The sequence below is a fragment of the Panthera uncia genome, chromosome D4 (assembly GCF_023721935.1).
Source record: "Panthera uncia isolate 11264 chromosome D4, Puncia_PCG_1.0, whole genome shotgun sequence".
Lineage (NCBI taxonomy): Eukaryota > Metazoa > Chordata > Mammalia > Carnivora > Felidae > Panthera > Panthera uncia.
Genome location: NC_064807.1, coordinates 29,967,236 through 29,982,007, shown reverse-complemented (window position 1 = coordinate 29,982,007; position 14,772 = coordinate 29,967,236). Strand labels below are relative to the sequence as shown.

At 37.0% G+C, this 14,772-nt stretch overlaps 1 protein-coding gene across 1 annotated transcript in view; it reads right to left on the bottom strand.

Annotated features, from left to right (window-relative positions):
* Window positions 1-315: 315 nt before the first annotated feature.
* LOC125911323 (zinc finger protein 658B-like) overlaps window positions 316-14,772 on the bottom strand; it is a 43,001-nt gene continuing 28,544 nt past the window's right edge. Inside the window, 3 exon segments of the mRNA XM_049615234.1 lie at window positions 316-2,276; window positions 2,278-3,008; window positions 3,010-5,211. Coding sequence (XP_049471191.1) covers window positions 1,925-2,276; window positions 2,278-3,008; window positions 3,010-4,968 — 3,042 coding nt within the window. The 5' untranslated portion in view covers window positions 4,969-5,211 and the 3' untranslated portion in view covers window positions 316-1,924.

The following is a 14,772-nucleotide window of genomic DNA, read 5'->3' as shown; positions in this document are numbered from 1 at the left end:
TTTTAATCCTGTGTCCACGCTCTTGCTGGACAAGAGAGAACTCCAGACCCAGAGTCTACGACAGGATTTATTTTAACACCAGCATCCACATTCTACTACATAGAATTTATTGTAGACTGATTTCCCAAATCCATTACCTTCATAAGATTTTTCATCTGGGTAATATACTATTAGGTCTCTACCACTCAATGCATTTTGTTGTCCAGAGAAAGGTGGCTTTTGGCTGAAGTTATCACACATTTATTACCTTCTAGATTTTCTTCATTCTCTTAGTGAGATTCAATCTTTTGACAAAAAAAAAAAAAACCTTTCACATTATTACTTCCTGCATTTCTCCACAATGGAAGTTTACTGAGAGTTGAATTAACAGTGTTTCCTACATTCATTACCTCCAGTGGCTCTTTCCCCCAGAGAATTTCCTAATGTCCAACAAGGTCTATATACTTGGTGGCTGAAAAACTATATGTACATTTCAAGTCTCCTTCCAGTGTAAGCTGTTGCTCTAGACTGAATGTATGTGTTTTTCCAAATTTCCTATGTTCAAACCTAATCCCCAATGTGCTGGTATTTTGAAGTGGAGGCCCTTGAAAGATGGTAGTAATGAGAGCAAAGTCCTCGTGAACAGCATTTGTGTCCTTTATAAGAGGTCCCAAAGTGCTCCCTTCCTCCTCATGAGGACAAAACATGGCCATCTGTGAACCAAGAAGTGGATCCTCACCAGGCAACAAAATCTACAAGCACCTTGACCTTTGCCTTTCCAGTTTCTAGAACTAGCAAAAATAAATGCTTGCTATTTATGCCACCCAGTCTAGGATATTTTTCTGACAGCTGCCTCAACAGATTAAGACAGTTCTCTTATGAATAGTGAGGAACTTCCTGAGGAGCATCCATGTTCATTAGCTTAATAAGTTTTAGCCCCTTTCAGTTCTATCTTTTCTTAGCCCTGACTTGCGGCTGAAAAATCTCCCTGCATACATCATCTTTACACTTTCAACCTCTGAGTTCTCTCTGATGTTCTCAAAAATATGATTTCTGGCTGAAAGCATTCCAAGACATTTACAGGGCTGTTTATATTGTTTAAATTACCTGATGTAATATAATATTTTGTCTGGATGAAAGTATTTCTAAATTCATTACATTCATATGATCAATTCCATGAGTTTTCTGACCCTGATGGTCAACTGCTGGTGGAAATCTTCCCTACATCCATCACAATTATATGGTTTCTCCCATGTGATGAAGGGGATCAGAATATACCCCCCCAAAACATGCCACTTTGGCATATGTATTATTTTGAACCAAAAGCAACTTAAAAACTGTAAACGCAAAAAATTCTCGCCCTCCCCCTATCCACCTAAAGGCAGGGCATAAATTTCTTTTTATGAAGGTATTCCCCATCCCGTCTCCCAAAAGAAAAGAGATAGCACCAATATCTGCATAAACACACCTTACTGAAATAACCTTTGTGTTCCATTCATTTCCCATATATTTACTTTCCCACAATTTACCATCACTAAAAGCTCAAAACCCGTTTCCTTTGTCTGGACACTTCTTTGCAAATGTATTGCTCTTTTGTTAAAGTGGTATATAAGCTTCCAGGTCTGACCACCTCTTTTGGGTTTTCATTTGATTTCTGTGAGATCCCTCCATGTGTATATGAAATAAACTTTCTTTTCCTGTTAATGTCTTTAAATTTACATAGGCCCAGCCACTGAACCTGAAAGTAAAGCTATTTTTCTTCATCTTAGCTTTTTACATCTGACAACCCACTGAAAATCTTCCCACATTACCACATTTATCAGACTTCTCGCCTTTTGGAGTTTTCTAATGCTTTCATTAAGTTGAGACTCATTTCTGAGAATGAGGTTTCTCATAAGGTTAGAAAGTTAAATTGGAAATGAAAGCTTTCTCACGTTAATTACACTCAGCATTTCTTCCTTGCATGCATTCTCTGATGTGCTATGAGGACCGATTTCCAAACAAAACTCTTCTCACACTCAACACATTCATAGGGTTTCTCCCCTGTGTGAGTTCTCTGATGTATTCTCAAGTAGTGTTTGTAGGTGAAAGCTCTCCCACATCCATTACATTCATATGGCTTCTCCTGTGTATGCCTCCTTAAGTGCATTTTGAGGACGGACTTCCAGACGAAAATTTTACCACATTCAATACATTCATTGAGTTTCTCCCCTGTGTGAATTCTCTGATGTCCCCTGAGGCGTGACACGCAGGTGTAAGCTTTTCCACATTCGTTACATTCATATGGTTTTTCCCCTGTGACTTCTTTGATGTATTATAAGGCTTGACTTCTGGGTGAAAGTCTTCCCACAGTCATTACATTCATGAGGTTTCTCACCTGTGTGAGTTCTCTGATGTAGTTCAAGGCTTGACTTCCAGGTATAACCTTTCCCACACTCATTACATTCATAGGGCTTCTCCTGTGTATGCCTCCTCTGATGTGTTCTCAGCAATGACTTCCAGAGGAATGTTTTCCCACATTCTATACATTTATAGGGTTTCTTCGTTGTGTGGATTTTCTGATGTCCTCAGAGGCGTGACATGCAGGTGAAAGCTTTCCCACATTCATTACATTCATGGGGTTTTTCCCCGGTGTGATTTCTCTGATGTATTATAAGGCTTGACTTCTGGGTGTAAGCTTTCCCACACTCATTACATTTATAGGGTTTCTCCCCAGTGTGAATTCTCTGATGTATTCTAAAGTGGTGTTTGTACGTGAAAGCTCTCCCACATTCATTACATTCGTATGGCTTCTCCTGTGTATGCCTCCTCCAGTGCATTCTCAGGATTGACTTCCAGATGAAAGTTTTACCACATTCAATACACTCATAAAGTTTCTCCCCTGTGTGAATTCTCTGATGTCCTCTGAGGCGTGACATGCAGGTGTAAGCTTTTCCACATTCATTACATTCATAGGGTTTCTCTCCTGTGTGAGTTCTCTGATGTATTATAAGGCTTGACTTCTGGGTGAAAGTCTTCCCACAGTGATTAACATTCATGGGGCTTCTCCCCTGTGTGAGTTCTCTGATGTAGTTCAAGGTTTGACTTCCAGGTATAAGCTTTCCGACATACATTACATTCATAGGGTTTCTCTCCTGTGTGAATTCTCTGATGTATTCTCAGGAATGACTTCCAGAGGAAGGTTTTCCCACATTCTATACATTCATAGGGTTTCTCTCCTGTGTGGATTTTCTGATGTCCTCGGAGGCGTGACATGCAGGTGAAAGCTTTCCCACATTCATTACATTTGTGGAGTCTGTCTGCTGTGTGAGTTCTCTGATGTAGTGCAAGACTTGACTTCCAGGTGTAAGCTTTCCCACACTCATTACATTTATAGGGTTTTTCCCCTGTGTGACTTTTCCGATGTATTACAAGGCTTGACTTCTGAGTGAAAGCTTTCTGACATTCATTACATTCATAGGGCTTCTCCCCTGTGTGAGTTCTCTGATGTAGTTCAAGGCTAGACTCCCAGCTGTAAGCTTTCCCACATTCATTACATTCATAGGGTTTCTCCCCTGTGTGAGTTCTCTGATGTATTGCAAGGCTTGACCTCCGGGTGAAAGCCTTCCCACACTCATTACATTCATGGGGTTTCTGCCCTGTGTGCTTTTTCTGATGTGCTCTGAGTTGTGACATGTAGCTAAAAGCTCTCCCACATTCATTACATGCATAAGGTTTCTCCCCTGTGTGAATTCTCCAATGTATCTTCAGGATTTTCTCCCAGAGGAAAGTTTTCCCACATTCTATACATCGATAGGGCTTCCTCCCTGTATGAGTTCTCTCATGTCTTCTAAGGTGCGACATGCAGGTGAAAGTTTTCCCACATTCATTACATTCATATAGATTTTCCCCTGTGTGAGTTCTCTGATGCATTCCAAGGCTTGCCTTATGGCTGAAAGTTTTACCCGATTTAATACATCCATAGGATTTCTCCACTGCATGAATTCTCTGATGTCCTCTGAAGTGTTGTTGGTAGGCCAAAGACTTCCCACATTCATTACATTCATAGAGTTTCTCTCCTGTGTGAGTTCTCTGATGTATTCCAAGGCTTGACTTCTGGGTGAAAGTTTTCCCACATTCATTACATTCATAGGGTTTCTCCCCTGTGTGAATTGTCTGATGCACTCTGAGGCATGCCATATAGGTAAAAGCTTTCCTGCATCCTTTACATTCATAGGGTTTCCCCGCTCTGTGTTTTCTCTGATGCCCTACTAGGGATGATTTCCTGGAAAAAGCTCTCCCACATTCATTACATTCATAGGGCTTCTCACTTGTGGGAGTTCTTTGATGTACAATGAGGGATGAACTTCTAGAGAAAGATTCTTGACATTCATTGCTCTCATACTGTTTTTGTCTCCTGGGAATTCTCTGATGTAGACTGAAAGCCGACTGAGAACTGAAAGTTTCCCTATAAGTGTCATTATCACAAGATGTCTCTATTGTGGGAGTCCTCTCTTGCACTGTAATTGCTAAATTGTGGTTTAAGTTTTTTCCACATTCAAAGGATTTCACTCCTGTGTGAGTTCTCTGATATTCTCTGAAATGTGCTTTTTGACCTAAAGTTTTCTCTCCTGTTTCAGTTCTCTGAAGTGGAGTAACCTTACTAAAACTGTTCCCGGTTTTAATACATGCATCTTCATCAAATTCAGAATGACTCTTCTCTATGTGAATATTTGGAGAGACAATGTTTGGTTTATCATAAGTTTTTTCCAAATTTATAAGATCCCTCTTGTATGTGGGCACTCTTACATTTAATGGAAGTTGCCTTATCATGGAAAGCATTATCATGTTCATTATGTTCAAAAGACTGCCCCAAAATCTGAAAAGTCTGATCCTGAATAAGTTCCTCCACATGACTAAACACTTGCAAATCTTGATTGTAATCAAAATATTTCTCTCCACTATTCGTTCTCTCATTGCTAGTATTGAAAGAAGATGCATTAAACTCATAAGCCTCTTTGGTTGAGTAACTATATGGGGTCAAAAGATAGAGATCCAAGCATGTAGGAACATCAGTGTCACATTTAGAGAGCATTTTTCTTGAAGGAAAAATGTCTATGCCCCGATGAACTGGTTTTCCTGAAATTTTATCTTGCTCTGTAGTTAATGTTTTCTTGTTGTTGAATAAGACTTGACAGAAATATTTGTGTTGGCTTTCCTGGCTCTTCTCTAAAAGACCAAGTTGGCAGTCTCCTAAAAATGAGAAAGTTAAAAATTCCTTATGAAACTTAAAATTTTTATATAAAAAGGACTTATATACAAATGCCCTATTAAGTTATTGACATTTTTGTTTCGGCTAAGTCTCCCAACAACACAGTATACAATACAGTACATATTAACTATATTCACTTTCCTTCAGGGAGAGATTCCACTGTAGTGGAAAAGGAGTGGGGAGAGAATCTGGAAGTGAATATCATAAGGATTTGGCATTTAGATTATATAACTTTCAAACTTGGGAAGAGAAGTGGGTATAAACAAAAGGAATGATGAATTGGGAATGTAAGGGTTTTAAGAGAGTTGGTTACTAGCAACAGGAAAATCAAGAGGAGAATGAATTCAAACTGAGAATTTAAAAAATCATGCCCAAGGGTTTCATAAGGGTTCCAGCAGAGACAGGGTATGAATTAAGGCCACCATCAGAATCTATTTCTTATACTATCAAATATATAGATTAAAATGGAGGGACACTCATTATGTAACATGCTTCCATTTGGAGGGACCCTATTTCCATTCCACATATAAACACCAAGAATTCATGGCACAAATATCTCCTCTCCTTATTCTCAAAACCATAAATGCCCAATATAAAGTGTAAAAGAGACTGGAGGAAGACATGTTTTCACCTGGATTAGACTCAACGTTCTGGTATTTTGGTTTGTATTAGTTTGTTCAAAAGTAAAACTTTATTGACACCAAATCCAAAGTTTTACCTTTTCACGTGCACACTCATGTTCTTGAAACTAGTTTTAACCTTGTCCCATATTTAACTCAGCTTTCTATGCACTTTTCAACATATCTGGTCTACCAACTGTGAGAACCTTAAGAATCACATTTCAACCTGCTCCCTTAAATTATGGAAATATCTATTATATTTACCTATCATTAAAAAATACTGTATATATTTGACTATAACCATCCTGCTACCCATACTCTATGTAATGTCAGGCCTCTGCTAAACCTAAGATGGTCCAGAGCCCACTACCTGGGGATGGTGAGGGGGGTGGGAGGGTGAGGAGAATGAAAGAGTTAAGAGGTATCTTTCTAGAAAACAAAATTTTACACTACCTGCATATACTTAAGAAGTTGAAACTATCACTCTACAATTCTATAAGACCAGAATATTTTCAGCAATGTCTCGTCAGGCTATCTTCCCCCATTTAGGGAGGGAAACTCAAAAAACAATCTTACACTTACCTTCTTTCCTAATTTACACCACATTTCTGACTTTGCATGAGTCTTAATCTAGATATCCTTCAGGGAAAAATATAAAATATATTTGTATAGTCAAATCTAAAAATTACCTAGGTTGGGAATGCAAGCTGGTGCAAGCCACTCTGGAAAACAGTATGGAGGTTCCTCAAAAAATTAAAAACAGAACTACCCCACGACCCAGCAATTGCACTACTAGGCATTTATCCACGGGATACAGGTGTGCCATTTCAAAGGGACACATGCACCCCCATGTTTATAACAGCACTATCAACAATAGCCAAAGTATGGAAAGAGCCCAAATGTCCCTCAATGGATGAATGGATAAAGAAGAGGTGGTATAGATATACAGTGGAGTATTACTCGGCAATCAAAAAGAATGAAATCTTGCCATTTGCAACTACATTGATGGAACTGGAGGGTATTATGCTAAGTGAAATTAGTCAGAGAAAGACAAAAATCATATGACTTCACGCATATGAGGACTTTAAGATACAAAACATATGACCATAAGGGAAGGGGAACAAAAATAATATAAAAACAGGGAGGGGGACAAAACAGAAGAGACTCATAAATATGGAGAACAAACTGAGGGTTACTGGAGGGGATGTGGGGGGGGGGTGGGCGAAAAGGGTAAGGGGCACTAAGGAATCTACTCCTGAAATTACTGTTGCACTATATGCTAACTAATTTGGATGTAAATTTTAAAAAATAAAAAAGAAAATTTTAAAAAAAGAAAAAAAAAATTACCTAGGTATAAACCTAAAATACCACATACAGGATCTGTGTACTGAAAGTCACAAAACACTAATGAAAGAAATCTACATAAAGATCTAACCTTAGATCTAGAAAGATCTAAATAAATGGAGAAACAAGCTTTGTTGTGGACTATAAGAGTCAATCTACTAAAGAAAATTTCCCCCAAATTGTTCTATACATTTAATGCACATCCTACCAAAATTCCAGCAAGATTCGTTTTATATATATATAGATAATCTTGTTCTAAACTATATATAAAAAGGCAAAGAAACCACAATAGCTGAAAAAATTTTGTCAAAGAAGAATAAAGTCTATGATATGTTAGGCCTTATTAAGTAGCTATAGTAATCAAGAGTGTGGTACTGACAAGGAAATGTAAACATAGATCAATGAAAACAGAAAAGAAAACCAAAAATCTAAATATGGCCTTTTGTAGCAACGTGGATGGAACTGGAGAGTGTGATGCTAAGTGAAATAAGCCATACAGAGAAAGACAGATACCATATGGTTTCACTCTTATGTGGATCCTGAGAAACTTAACAGAAGACCATGGGGGAGGGGAAGGAAAAAAAAAAAAAGAGGTTAGAGTGGGAGAGAGCCAAAGCATAAGAGACTGTTAAAAACTGAGAACAAACTGAGGGTTGATGGGGGGTGGGAGGGAGGGGAGGGTGGGTGATGGGTATTGAGGAGGGCACCTTTTGGGATGAGCACTGGGTGTTGTATGGAAACCAATCTGACAATAAATTTCATATATTAAAAAAAAAAAAAAAGAAAAAGAAAACCAAAAATCTGACCAACACAGTCCATGGATTTTTGACTAAGGTATAAAAGCAATTCAATGAAAGGACAGTTTTTTTTCAACAAATGGTAAACAACCGGACATCCATAGGCAAAAATATTAATATGGATTTAAATGTAAAGCATAAAACTATAAAACTTTTGAGAGGGAAAAAAAAAGAAAAAGTTTGAGACCCAGGGCTAGGCAAGGAGTTCTTAGAAGAAATAATAATCCATTCTAAAAGAAATGCATTAAATAGGATTTCATCAAAATGAAAAATGTTTGTACTATGAAAGACCTACAGAAAATATTTGCAAGCCACATATCCAACAAGTCCATTTTATAACGGACAAAAGACAGAACAGGTATTTCACTAAAGAAGGATATACATATAGCACATAAGCACATAAATAGCCATCCAACATTATTAGCCATTAGGGAAGCAGAAACTAAATTTCACTACACAAGATATCACAATAAGATATCACTATAAACCTACTGAAACAGATAAAAAATAGAAATAATAGCAAATGCTGGTGATGATTCAGAAAAAAAATGTATCTCACACCGTGATGTTAAGAATGTAAACGGTACAGCCTCTCCAGAAAATCAGTGGCAATATCTTTTTAAATTAAAAATGTGCCTACCCCATGAACCTGAAATTGCAACTTTTGGGTACTTATCCCGGAGAAATGAAAATTATGTTCACACAAAAAATATACATACAAATACCCACAGCTGCCTTATTTATAACAGAGAAATACTGGAAACAACCCAAGTATCCTTCCATGGGTTAATAAATGAAGAAACTTTGGCACATCATACAATGGAGTACTACTCAGCCTTAAAAAAGAATGAAATTGATACATGGGGTGGGGGGGGGCACGTGGGTGGCTCAGTCGGTTAAGCATCTGACTTCCAATTCAAGAAATTCAACTTTAAGATTGTGTTCCTGTAGGGATGCCTGGGTGTTTCAGTTGGTTAAGCATCTGACTGGCTCAGGTCATGATCTCACGGTTTGTGAGTTCAAGTCCTGCATCAGGGTCTGTGCTAACACCTCAGAGCCTGGAGCCTGCTTCACATTCCGTGTCTCCCTCTCTCTCTGCCCCTCCCCTGTTCATGCTCTGTCTCTCTCTCTCTCTCAAAAATAAGTAAACATTAAAAAAAATTTTTTTTAATAAAAAAGAAATTGATACATGGAATAATTTAAATTTCAAATGGATTATGATTGGTACAAAAAAGCAAATCTCAAAATGTTATATGATGCATGATTCCATTTATTTCTTGAAATGGCAAAACTATAGAAATAGAGAGATTAGTGGTTACCAGGGGAGACAAAGGCAACCACTTGGGGGGTGGGGTGGGGGAGCGTGAATACAAAAAGGCAGCACCAGCGTTCTTTTATGGTAATGTTCACAATTTTGTATCTTAACTGTGGTGGCAGTTACATAAACCTATTCGTGGGCTATAACTGCACAGAGGTATGTGTGTGTGTACGTTAGCAATAATGTACCAACATTAGTTTCCTGGTTTTGATACTCTACTACAGCTACCAGGATGTCACCACTGGAGGAAGGTGGTTGAAGGGTACCCTAAGTATTTGCACTATTTTTGCTACTTCTTCTGATCTACATTATTTCAAATAAAAATTAAAGAAATACTAGAATTAATCAGGTTTCTTTAATGTGTTACTATTTCAAGAGTTCCATGGAAAGACAGACAAATCAGAAGAGATGCTCACCCTGCTTTGTGTTGAATTTGAACATGTAAAATATTATTAATACAAATATTTTGGAAATTGTATGCAAAATAAATTTGTATAGATCTGTCAATGCCTTCACTGTTCAAAACATTCACAGAAAATTAAACAGAAACTTCTAACAAGTTTTCCTATATTTATCAGAGTGCTGACAATACTTTCCATAATATTAGCCAATAAAAGTATAGAATGGTCAGTTATTTGTTATGATTTTCAATGTTTCCTTGGCCAAAATTTTACTTATTTACACCTCTAGTATCTTTCAGGTCAGTAATTTTCAACTGGGAATGGATTTCAGACTTACTTCCCTGAGCTCTACTCCAGACTTACTGAATCTCTTTACTTGATATTCATATACATTAATGGTATATTATTGATGTATTATGTCTCAGGATTACTGCTGTATGACAAGATTTCCCTCTATAAAATTTTATTCATGCATTTTAATGAATCAAATGTAATATTCACTTCTTTGTAAAAAGGCTTATTACACTGTCATTAAAGAAATTTTGCCTTAAACTGTTCTTTAAAAATAGCTTTATTAGGTTTTTCTATCACAGAAATAATCAAATTTCCTTGTCAGTGCATTATTCTTATTACGAACCTACATCAGACTTTTCCCATTTGAAAATTAGTAACAAATTAGCCACAGCCATTACAATTCTGATATGTAAAGGTGGTTTCTGTTTAACTCTGATGCTTGCTTGAAAGCTCTGCTATAAGCTAGGCCAGAAGAATTTGTGCCATCAACAAAGGACAATCTCGGAGCTCAGGAAAAAGACTGTGCTAAGTGAGTCAAACTACTGACACCTCAGTGAGAAGACTCTTACAAACATGCTTTTGAGCTTACATCATTTAGAAAACTTTCAGGTCATTAAGGTACACTGAGTAAGAATTTATATATTTTTTCTAGTTAAGAAGCACACAATCTCTGGGCACCTGGGTGGCTCAGTCAGTTAAGCATCCGACTCTTGATCTGGGCTCAGGTCATGATCTCATGGTCATGAGACTGAGCCCCAAATCAGGCTCCACACTTCCTGTGGAGCCTGCTTAAGATTCTCTGGGGCGCCTGGGTGGCGCAGTCGGTTAAGCGTCCGACTTCAGCCAGGTCACGATCTCGCGGTCCGTGAGTTCGAGCCCCGCGTCAGGCTCTGGGCTGATGGCTCGGAGCCTGGAGCCTGTTTCCGATTCTGTGTCTCCCTCTCTCTCTCTGCCCCTCCCCCGTTCATGCTCTGTCTCTCTCTGTCCCAAAAATAAATAAAATTAAAAAAAAAAAATTTTAAAATAAAAAAAAAGATTCTCTCTCTCCCTCTGCCCCTTTCCCCCACTCACACTTTCTCCTCTCAAAAAAAAAAAACCAAAAAAGCACAATTTCATGAGACTGGTAACCCAAGATACAGCAGAATAAGTAATTACATGTAACTAAATAATTACATGTTAATTATATATAACTGATAGGGGAACAAAAACCTAACTTGGGCATAACTTGGGCATCTGCATTTGGGATAGTGCTTTCAGTATGCATCAATATGAAATACCTCTCCTCTATCTGGTTTTGGAGTTAGTCCACTATGCAATTGTAAAGTATTTATTTATATTACATACTAGAGTATAGAAGAATAAATATTTTTAGTGGATTTCTAGGCAGGGAAAAGTGCTCTTTGGAAGATTACAAAAAGGAGAAATTAAAGTAAACTAAAATGTTGCATGATCATTTTATAGAAGAAGGCATCTTACCCAAAACTTACAATGTGCAGTAATGAAAACAAGAGAGAGAGAGGGATCTTAACTTTGGGTCAGGCATGCTAAGCAATTTAATGAGTTTATTTAAGAACTTGTATGGAAAAAACATATAATGATGAAAAGTGACATGTAGAAGAATGTCACATGGATGGATAATACTTAGGAGACTGGATTGTGTAAGCCCTGACATCATGGCAGGCAACAGAAAAAATACAAGAGGGGTTCATAATTTAATAGTCACTAAAAGTAACTGCTTTACATTTCATATGTTAAGTATTATGTAAACCCTATGTTTATGTGCCACATAGGTTATTTGGTCACTTCGGAGCAAGATGAACTTGATGCATTATGTAACAATTAACTTGAACTAGGAATAAGAATAACCGAGGTGTTATAGAGCAGGGCTATAGTTTTGGGTAATGTCATAGGCAGTGAGAATATAAAAAGATTAAGTACAAAGGAAAACTACAATGTTGGGAAGTGCTGAAAGATCAGTATGAGGATGACAGAGATAGTCAATTCAGAAATTGAAAGTGATTTCCTGATAGGAGGATAGTAGGAAAAACATGAGAGCGTGAGAGTAGGACAAAACTTATGGAAGAAGTTATGCAAGCAGGACAGTAGGACCAAATATTATGAAAGAAGTGGAAAAAGACAAGGATTTTTGAATTGTGAGGGAAAAATTAGATTTTGTTTGGCCATTCTGAGAACAAAGAATCCAAATCCCCGACACAGAAGTACAGCTGCCCTGAGGTGGGCAAAGTCATCAGGATTAAGCAAAAAGGCTTAAATTATGGGAAAGGACAAGGCATGAAGGGAAGAAGAGCAGAAATAAGACAGACTGTTCAGAGACAGATGCTAAAAATTAATGAATTTATTTAAGAACCTGTACAGAAAAAACATATGATGATGAAAAGTGGTGTGTGGAAGCATGTCACATGGATGGATAACACTTAGGAGACTGGCTTAAGCCCTGACATTGTGGCAGGCAACAAAGAAATACAAGAGGGGTTCGTAATTTGACAGTCACTAAAATGTAAGTACTTCAAATTTCATATATTAAGTATTATGTAAACCCTAGGTTTATGTGCCATAGGAGGAGAAAGAAACTGGGAATCAAAATCTGTTTACTCATAAATATCCATTTATGGATATAGGAAATACCTATTCCATGCCTCATTATATTTGAAGCACTAAAGATAATAACTTTTAAACAGGCCAGCAAATGTGAATAAGCTCTTAGAGAAGCACAGACAAAAGTGGGATTAAAACCAAAGAGGGAATGATTTCAGGAATCGTGATTACTACCATCACAGAAAGCAGAAAATGTATGGGAAAAAGAAGCAACCCCTATGACAATGTCAAATAGTACAGGTAAGTGGAGATTTTCAGATATGATTTCAGAAATAGGAAGAGTTGATAAGTGCATAGAAGAAAAATAAAACAAGGAGAGATATGAACTGCTTGAGATGAAGAATGCCATTATAAACAGGGTCATGAAGGTTCATACTAAGAAAGCAAATGACCAGATCTGAACTTTTATAGAAACAAACGAATCTGTGAGGAATATATATAGCAAGTATCCTCCACACATTACTTTGTCTCTTTCTAACCTTCAAAAAATGAAAACTAAAACAAATACACATAAATCTCTTCAGTATAAGTTAACTGATGACATACATGAATTCCTACACAACCACTCTCTAGTGCATGGTATATAAGCTGCCTGGCTCCCAGAGACCTCACATATTCTTTCCTGGGCACAACTTCCTTCACATTTCGAGACAACTCATTTCCCTCAAATATTCAACAAAAATCATTTCCTCACATTTCTGTATACACTTACATGTATGTGCAACTCTAAAAAAAATTAACTTTACATAAATGGAATCATTAATTCTTTTGTTCAAAACTGTGAGATTCATTCATGTACTTGCTTGGAGCTATAACTTGGAAAATTCCCTATTTATGTAATTTATTTACAACTTACTCTTCAGTCATCTGTTCCTGGGTATTTGCTTTTCATTACAGGGGGAAAAAATCCTCACATTCTTCCTAGAGCACAGAAACACACTTTCTCAAGAGAATATAGCTAGGAACAAAGGTCCATCCATTACAGAAGTGATTGTACCTGGAAACTAATTTAATATTATATGTCAACTATACCCCAATGAAATATGTTTTAAAAAGTGGTTACACTTATGTGGGGGCAGGAGGCATATGAGAAATATCTGTACCTTCTTTTTCAATTTTGCTGTGAACCTAAAATTGCTAAAACCTTAAAAAAAAAAAAAAAGTGATTGCACCAATTTCAAGTGCACAGCAGTAGAGAAGGTACTTTGATATTTCACCTTCTCACTGACTCCCAATACTCCCAAACCTGGAATTTCTGCCAGTCTTATAAATAAATGCATAGCTGTAGCACACTGCATTTCATTTGCGTTTCTTTCACAATTGACGAGGTGTAGGTAAAATAGTTTCCCCATTACTTAACATTTGGATTTCTACCTGGGAAGTTCCTTATTAAGTCTTATACCCATTTTTCTGTTGGGTTCCTGCCTTTTTCCTCAAAGGTTTGCAGAATATCTTCTTATCTGAATATTAGCCCTGCCTTGGTTCCACGTAGATTCTGCTACAGTGTGGTTTCTCTTTTAATGCTTTTTATGATGTCAAGAAATTCTGAATTTTAATACAGTTTATGTCTTTTCCCATATATTCAATGTTTTTTTGGTTTTAAATTTTCCCTACACAGAATAATAAAAACTTTCTCCTGTATTTCTAAATTATTTAGTTTTGCCTCATACAATTCAGATTCAGTCCACTCAAAAGTGACTTTTGTGGAAGGATATAAAGCTGGGACAAAATGCCACTGTCACACTTTTCATAAATAGTTGTCCTTAAAATATGCAATTGCTTCTGTGTTGTCTATTCTCTTTCAAAGGTCCATAATTATCTACACACCAGTGCCACTCTATACCAGTTACAACAGATTTACAATTCTTTAATACCTATTAGAAAAGATCTTACACCATCCTGTTCTTCAAATGTGTTTAAACAAATTGGTTAGAATAAAACAGTTTAAAGGTCTTCCAATCTATGAACATGATATACCTATTTTATCTCAGTTTTATTTCATGTTGCTCTAAGTTTTAAAAATTTCAATATTTGCACAGCCCAATTTCTAAATATGTTTGCACTGCAACTTGCCAAATAATGCTTTCTCTCCTTTTCCCAGCATAAGCTAACTACTGTTCGGATTTTATTTAATTCTTTTTATACTAAGAAT